This window comes from Chrysochloris asiatica, unplaced genomic scaffold (genome assembly GCF_000296735.1).
Source record: "Chrysochloris asiatica unplaced genomic scaffold, ChrAsi1.0 scaffold00440, whole genome shotgun sequence".
NCBI classification, from domain to species: Eukaryota; Metazoa; Chordata; class Mammalia; order Afrosoricida; family Chrysochloridae; genus Chrysochloris; species Chrysochloris asiatica.
The window spans coordinates 611,610-619,860 of record NW_006408958.1 but is presented as its reverse complement, the minus strand read 5'-3'; the positions used below and the strand labels follow the sequence as shown (position 1 = coordinate 619,860).

Here is an 8,251-nt window from a genome sequence, read left to right as displayed (position 1 = left end):
ACAGAGGTAAATGCTGTTAACTGATGGTACGTGGAGGGGATTGCAGTCATTGTAATGAAGCAAAGTATATGTTGGATATAAAACTGATGATCTGCTCTGTGAACATTCACTTCATTCACAAGAAATAGTTAAAAAAAAAACAAACAATATCTCCAACACTCACACTGCTTAAGACATTACATATACCATTGAGACCTTCCTTGAACTGCCCTCAGCCTTCCTCTTCCTTTAAAAATACCCTTGTTATGAATTTGGTATTTCTCATCCTGTGCCATCTTGGTTCTCTTAAATATATGTGCATCCCTAAACAATTCTTATCATTTTCACGTTGGTAACTCTTCATAAATGAAAACACACACATTTTGGGGTTTTTTCACTCCACATTGTGTTGATGTGATTCATCCAGTTGGGGGGTGTTGGCTCCAGTTTACTCGTTTTTATGTGCTGTTGATAATCCATCTGACTGTACTATAACTTACCTGTCCAGTTGACTGCTGACGGATGTGTCACCAGGGACAGGTCATTGTGCCTACCTCCTTTAGCCCATGGGTTAAGATACCCAGGATTTTGCTCGGTTAGGGGAAATGCTCTATCCTGTTAGATTCTTCTCCAGAGTGGTCACATCAACACACAGCTCTGTGTCCCTCAGCCCACACACTGAGGAACCTCTAGCCATTTTGCTTTCTTCCAAATAAGATGACTAAAGTCTGTTGTTTAAGCCCAACTAGCTTGCTAGACACCCCCACCCCATCTCTTCCAGTCAGGCTCTTACAAGCTTCCCCACACAGGGCAGTGGCATTTTGTACAATAACCAGAATGAGGCGGCCCGCAGCCGGAGCGGAGGAGAGCTGCAAATCTAGTCCTAGATTGGTGTCTTCAGCTGCGTGCCTTTGGGCAAGTGGCTTCACTTTTATGAGCCGCCGTTTTCTCACCTGCACAATGGGGATAGCAACAAGACTGACAGGAGCACTGTTATGATGATCAAAACGAGGCAAACACGTCAGTGATGTAAATGCAGTAGGTGCTCAGTAAAGAGAAGTGTTGTATCACCGTTGGAGTCCATGGGGGCTGCCAACTAGTCTGTGTCCATCAGGACTACTTTGATATACAGAAACCCCAAATCAAAGCAGCTGAAGAAATGGTAATTTATTGGTCCATATAAGGGGAACATCTTGGAGGGTCTCATTTCAGGTGAAGCTGGACCCTGGGGTTCTAATGATGCCATCAGAAGCTGGCTCTGTCTGTTTCTGGGCTATTGTGTGCTCCACAATGGCTTCATTCCTGGTGGGCTCTTCCTACTGCTGGTTCCAGGACAATGTCCTTCCAATTTTACTGTAGCAAGAAAAAAAAAAACAGAGCTCCCCGTTCCCATCACTTCCTGCCCAAATCCCAAGGCTGTTTCTTAATGGTTCAGCTCAAGTTACATGCCTGTTCCTGAACCAATCATGATGACAGGATGGAGATGATGGTCTAGGCCTGGATCATGTGTTCACCCTGAGTTTTAGAATCTCTAAAACTACATGGGATGATGCTACAGTTTGATGAACTTGACCTATACTCAGGGAGGTAGTAGCTCAAAATACCAACAGAAAGGGAAGGAGTCTTCACATCAAGTATCAATGCTATTATCCCCTCTGTACACAGGGTAGATAGGGATGGGCAACTTAAGACACTGGCTACCTAAAATGAGGGGGCAATGATGGCATAAAGTGATTGGCTTACAAGGTTTCAAGAGGGAGTTTAGTTGAAAAGTGTTGGGGGACAAGAGTCCCCACTGAATAGTTTTCATCGTGTCTAGTAGGGTCTGGTGAAAAGAGGAGATGGGATAAGATTCATATGATTCAATAGTGAGTAATTGTTATCACGACTAATTGCGACTGTCACAACGGTAAAGGTAGAAGTTTTGTAACAAAAACAGGGGAGTGGTTAATCTTACTGTCCAGAAACAGAGGACCCTAGGACCATCAAGGGAAAAGAGCACAAGCAGAATGCAGGACCTTATCCAGAGAGGCAGGGAGGACACCAGAGAAGAGATGGAGGCAGAGATGAGGACATGGAGAGAGGGAGCAGCTGAGGACTCTAGATTCATGGAAAGAGAGGAACTGAGAGCTGGTGGCCAAGAGGCAGACTTGCAGAATGTGCCCTTTGGTGGTGTAAATTATTATATATGCCTGAGTGTTTAATAAAAAAAAAAAAAGAGCTAAAATGAATAGAGAGAAATACTGTTAACTGATGGTACATGGTGGGGATTATAATCATAATGAAACCAAGTATATGATTTATTGAATGTAAAACCAATGATCTGCCCTGTAAATTTTCACTCAATTCATAATAAAAACTAAAAAAAAACCAGAAAAATAAAACACTACATGGGATGAGACTGGGTAAGGAGTAGGTCCTGGAGGAAAACTAAGATGAAGCTCCTAAAATGAATTCTGACCAAGTAAAAGTAGCATTGAGAATCTGCATTTTAACATGCTCTTCGGGTCACCTTTCTGCACACTGGAAATTTAAAGTGCCATGCTGCACATTGATGCTCCGATGGCTAAGCTGGCAATCTGTTTCCAAGGTGACCTTGAATCACTGACCTTGCAGTTCAAACTGACTTGTAGTCCAGCGCATTAACCCACAGCGCCACACCAGGACCCCCTAGAAAACCCTATGGCGCAGACCTACATGGTGCCTAGCTACCGCCACCAAGTGCTCTCCAAGGGATCACATCAGAAGGGCCTGGATAGGGTGGGAGAAAAACAGGGAATAAAAGTCAGACTCTGGCCCTCGGCCCCCCTTCAGGTCTGGAACTGAACTCATCCCCAGGGCTCAGTTTTCAGCCAAACAACTACACAGGTCTGTAAAGGGAACTATACCATGAGTGAGACACACACACCTCAGAATAATCGGCCGTTTGAAATCAACGGGGCATATTTAGGTGAGGACAAAGTTCAGAAGGGTCAGGAGAGGAAGAGGAATGGAGGGGATCACAATCATCGGGGTCAGTGATGGCACACTGAGGGGACTGCCATCAGACATGGCCCCACTGAACCAGTCACAATGGTTGGGGAAAGGATGCAGATGGTGACCTACTCTAGAAATCTTCATCCAATTCACAATAAAAAGTTAAAGCAAAAAACCACCAAAAACCTATGGGAAATTCTAGTCTGTAGCATGCGGTCGCTATGAGTTGGAATTGACTTGAGGACTACAAACAACAAATTCGTTTTTAAAGTTGTCTAAAACATTTAACACAATGGCGGCAACAACGGGCTCAAACAATTGCTAGGGTGGCGCAGGATGGGTGGCGTTTTGTTCTGTTGTGATACAGTTGCTGTGAGGAGGAGCCGATTCGACAGCACCTAACAACAAAATACTTAAAATGTTTCTGGACAATTGTGTAAGCTCTGTTTTATTGAAAATCACTAAAGGTAAGATTGGAGTCCTGGTGTAGCGCTGTGGGCTAATGTGCTGGACTGCAAAGTCGGTTTGAACAGCAAGCTCACCAGCCGCTCCTTGGAAACCGTAAACAGGGTCGCCATGGGTCAGAACCAACTCAATGGCACTTAACAACAACAACAACAAAACCCATTTGAGATGTTCTGGTCTACCCTCTTGTTTTAAAGATGGAGAAACTGAGGGTCAGGATGTTGTTGTCGATTTTCTTCCTGACCCAGTGTCTCTCTCCACACCCTGCTCTCCCGCCAGCTCAGCAACCTGTTTGTTTCTCGTGGGAGCCACATTCAGAGCCCCAGAGGCGCCAGTCTGCCTAGCCATCACCTCTTGTCACTCCTACAATAGTTGGCCAGGGCCCTTGAGGACACTTAGCCCTTATGGAGGACACAGCAGAGCCACAAAGACACACATGCTCCCATACATACAGATGGGTCCAGTCTCTGACTCACTCTGTCCCACACAGCCCACCTTCACCCACCAGGCCCACCAAAGCCAACAGAGATACAGACCAATCAGCCTTTATTCTAGGACAAGAGTAGGGCTGGTTTGAGGGTAGTCCATTCTCAGGCTGCGTCAGAAGGTGCAGAGTGTTGGAGGAACGTGGACTAGACCCCAAAGTGACAATAAGTTAGGGGAAATTTCTCAGGCTGATGTCAGACTAGAGCAAAGGAACAGTGAGGGGTCCAAAGCCACTTCTAGCAGCCCAGTTCCAGTGTTCTGGCTCCAGCGTTCTGCAAGACTGGCTCAGGGCAGACTCGCCTCACCTGAAACATCACAGGGCGGGGGAGAGGGGAGATTATGGGCTCAGAAGCTAGCAGGGATCAGAAGAGCCCCGGGTCAGTGGGGACAGGCCTGAGGTGATGAGGTGGGCTGGCAGGGATCCCTGAAGGCAGGACAGGGGCTCAGCAGGCCCTCAGTGAAACATACACATTCTCATAATCGGGCGCTCCCTCCTCTTCCTCCACTTCTTGAGAACTCAGGGTGGCTATGAAGAAAGGAGAGGGTAGGTTCCAGCTTGAAAACCAACACCCACACCCACCCCCCGCAAGGGCAGCGCCCCTGCTTCTGCCCCATCCGCCCCATGACCTTACATACCAGGCTCAGTCCTGTCAGAGGACTGCGGTTTCGGGGATACGTTCTCATACTCGCGGCTCCCATCTGTGGGGACAGGTCAGGAGGCATAGCCACACCGAAAGGGAGTGCAAGAGAGCAAAGGGACAGGACTGAGTGAGATCACTCACACTCAAGGCAAGGGGACAGGCCACACTGGGCGGAAGGGGGAGAAGGTGGCCTGGGTAGGAGCTAGAGGGCTGCCACTCACCTAGAGACGCTTCTGCACTCTCCTTGTTCTCGTCAACGTTCACATACTCGTCCTTTGAGTCCACTGCAGGAAAACAGCCCCCCACACTGTTACTCAAAGACCCTCACACACAGAGCCCCAGAGCCTCCAATTCACACACCCAAAGGCTCTCAAAGCAGCCACCAAAGACCTCCAACAGGACCACCTGAGACTTCCAAGCACAGAGAGCCAAGACCATCCCACAGTCAGTCCCCATAGTAACTGGGAACTTGTTCCCATTGTAGGTTTCAACTCATAGTGGCCCCATGTATGTCAGAGCAGGGTTTCCATGGCTGTAGCCTTTCAGAAACTGATCACCAAGTCTTTCTTCTGAGCCCCCAGTAACTGTTGGCTAAACTTCCCATTGGAGTCTACTCATGAACAACTATGTACTTAGATAGTAACCGTGGGAGTCTACCACGTGAACTGCTACATACTTACATATTTAACATTGGAGCCTACCTCATGAACTGCTATGTTCTTATATAGTTACCATTGTATTCTACCACGTGAACTGTTACATACTTAGGATGAATCAAGTGGAGGCAGTTGGACAGAGTCTGGAGCTCAAGAGAGGTACAGATTGAGCTGTGGTTGATGATAGTCCAAGGCAAGTCCCTAGAGAGGAGAGTGGCAGCAAACTAAAGACTGCGAGATAGGGAGGAAACAGCTCAAAGGAAACTGAGTCAATGCAGAAAGGAAAAGAAAATGTCTGAAAAAAATAATAACCAACCATAATGAGTACATTTAGAGATTGACAAGATGGTATTGTCTCCATGAAACCCAAAATTGGAGGCTATGAAAAAGAAACAAAGATCCAGAAAGGGCTTTGAGAAGGAGAGCCACAATTTCAGTAGAAGTGTTGGAAAAATAAAGTTAAGAAATCTCCTAGACAAAGAAACAAACTATCTAAGATGCAACTACTTATCTTTCCCGGTCTGGAACAAAGAGAAAAGAAAATTAAAAACTCATGGACACAATTAGTCCAAAGGGCGAATTGACCACATGAGCCTCAGCCCCCTAACTCTGAGACCAGAAGCACTAGATGGTGCCCAGCTACGAGAACCAACCATTCTGAAAGGGATTACACACTGTGAACAAAATAGCATCAGGGAGGTACACTCTCCTGAAAACAACCAATATGAGATCAAAAGGGCAGTATGTGCCCATGAATAAAGCAGTTCAGAAGTCAGGAAGGGGTAGGAAAGAAGGACGAAAGGAAATGTGAAAGAGCGAGAAAATCGGAAAAGTGCTGTTATATTTTACATTGTGGAGATTGTAATCAGTGCCACAAAACAGACTGTATAAAAACTTGAATGAAAAATTATTTTTCTGTGTAAAATATCACTCCAAAAGTTAAACACACATACACAAAGACAGCTAGGAAATACGAGCAAAAAGATAAGAAAATTCAATTAGAGCAGAGAGTCTAATATCTCAAGCACAGGAGCTGTTGAAAGTGAGAACAGAGAAAAAACCAAGAGGTAAAGGAAGAAATCAACTCAAAAAACAGCACGAGAGGGCAGAGAGCAGGGGCAGCCACACAGAAGCCTCATCCAGGGGAGAAGACGGATGGACGGCTGAGAATGCCAACTCACTGGAGACAGTGCTGTGTGTGCGGCTGGATTTGCTCTCCACAGGAGATGGGCTGGGGGCCGAGGTGTCATCGGGAAGTACCTCTCTGAGAGAAGGAAAATGGCGGGTGAGCAAGGGCGTCCCAGCCTCAGCCACCACCTTCCACCTGGCCACTCACAAGTAGCGATCATGGTCCTCATCCTCGTCTTCATCAATGTCCTCACAGACAGGACCTGGGGGTGACAATGGGCCAGTATAGCCCAGGGCAGGCCAGCCGCGCCACCCACCAGGGCACCTTGGGTCCCAGGCACACGCACCTTCATTCTCGTAGCTCGGCACACTGTTGGCTTCAAAGAGGAAGCGAGAGAGAGACAGAGAGAGAGAGAGAGACAGAGAGAGAGAGAGAGACAGAGAGAGACAGCTCAGCTAGTCCCGAGTCCCATCTTCCGCCCAGCCTGTCCTCCGAGCTCCTCTCCACACCTACCACTATCTGAGTCCTGCTGGGAAGATGACATCTGGTGGGCGACTACAGACGGCTGTGGAGATCTGCTAGTCAAAGATCAAGGGTTATGCCTGGGAAGGGGGATCTGGAGGCAAGGGGTTTTGTAACAGGACAAGAGGCCCCTCCTTCAGGGAAGTGAGAGGGGACTGAGGGCTACTCACGGGATGGGGAGGACTGGCAGGTTCCTGGACAAGCTGGTGGGCAGGAAGGAGGGAGCAGGCAGGCTGATGGGGGCGATGGGGGCGATGGGGGCTGGTGGCCAGGGGGCGACTGTGTTTGAGAATAGGACCAAGCTGAAGGAGTAACTACAGATGCTGTCCCCACCCTTAGCCAGGCTTCAGAGAGACCCAGCAGGCCCCGCACCCAGGTGGGACCTCCACAAAGGGACTCACATGTAGGACCCTCGTCCCTCCACCCTGGGCACAGGTGCTCCATGTACTCACAAGGCCGCTTGTTGAATCTGTTACTTGAGTTCAAACTGGCAAGAGAGACATGGCTTAGGAATGAGGCCGGGAGAGCCCTGTCCAGCTTGGGGAACCCACCGGGCAGACACTGGGCAGACTCACCTGTCGGAGGGAGCACTGTCGTTCGAGGCTGGGGAAGAGAGGGCTGGTAAGGCAGGAAGAGGCCATGCTGAGGGCCGAGTTGGGTTAAGGGTCCCTTGGTGTCCAGGCATGTGGGCCCACTCACCTGGCAGCTCGCGGCAGTGCAAACACAACACAGTCAGCAGCACAATCAAGAGAGGCAGAAGCAGGAGACCCAAGACGGTGTCCAGGACAGCCGCCTCCATCTGCCGAGACGGAAGGCAGGCCTCAGACTGGGCCTAGCAGGGTACCAGGCTGGGGAACAGCTGTGCCTTGGGGGGCTCCCTGAGCCCCCTCCTCTGGCTGGGCTGCGTGCGGTCAGCACTGGTTCTGGAAGACCCTTGGCCCCAGGGCTGCCAAGCCAGGTCCTGGGCTGAGGTCCCAGACACTGGCAGCCATCTGCATGGTCCCTACACCCCGATCCCCTGGTCCTACCTGCGCCTCAGCTCCGCGTTGCCTCTCCCGGGCGCCTGCCCGCCCGCAGCAGGAAGCTGTGGTGAGCGCCCGGCGAGGGCAGGAAATCATCGGGCTCCTCAGCCGGCTGCCCCCGCCCCTCCCCACCCCCACCCGGCAGTGGGGAGCAGGGAGGACGCCCTCAAGAAGGATCAGCTGGCCTTCAGGAAGGGAGAGTGGCCTCCACATCCATGGGCTTGAGGAGGCAGCGGAGAAGGATGCTCTGACCCTGGGAATTCTGAGGTGCGGAGGGCAGTGCCCATCCCCTCACCCAGGATTACCCGTCAGAGGGGCGGGACCTGGGGGGAAACATGGGCATGACTCAAGGTCACACACAGTCCCCTCTCCTCC

General features: G+C 49.8%; 1 protein-coding gene across 1 annotated transcript; it reads right to left on the bottom strand.

Annotated features, from left to right (window-relative positions):
• Positions 1 to 4,349: 4,349 nt before the first annotated feature.
• LAT (linker for activation of T cells) lies at positions 4,350 to 7,972 on the bottom strand. Its single transcript, XM_006877069.1, has 12 exons — positions 7,883 to 7,972; positions 7,554 to 7,653; positions 7,430 to 7,457; positions 7,256 to 7,341; positions 7,025 to 7,133; positions 6,846 to 6,907; positions 6,679 to 6,708; positions 6,540 to 6,594; positions 6,385 to 6,467; positions 4,769 to 4,831; positions 4,543 to 4,605; positions 4,350 to 4,432 (listed from the first exon to the last, which is right to left on the bottom strand). The coding sequence occupies exons 1-12, from the start codon at positions 7,970 to 7,972 to the stop codon at positions 4,350 to 4,352; spliced, it is 852 nt and encodes a 283-aa protein (XP_006877131.1).
• Between the last annotated feature and the right edge of the window lie 279 nt (positions 7,973 to 8,251).

Bases quoted from the DNA above. Each gene is read 5' to 3' on its own strand.
- LAT (XM_006877069.1), bottom strand. From the start codon at position 7,972: ATGATTTCCTGCCCTCGCCGGGCGCTCACCACAGCTTCCTGCTGCGGG. The intron at 7,458-7,553 runs GTGAGTGGGCCC...TCTCTTCCCCAG, and splicing joins GCACTGCCGCGAGCTGCCAG to CCTCGAACGACAGTGCTCCC. The intron at 4,433-4,542 runs GTATGTAAGGTC...CTTTCTTCATAG, and splicing joins CTCTGACAGGACTGAGCCTG to CCACCCTGAGTTCTCAAGAA.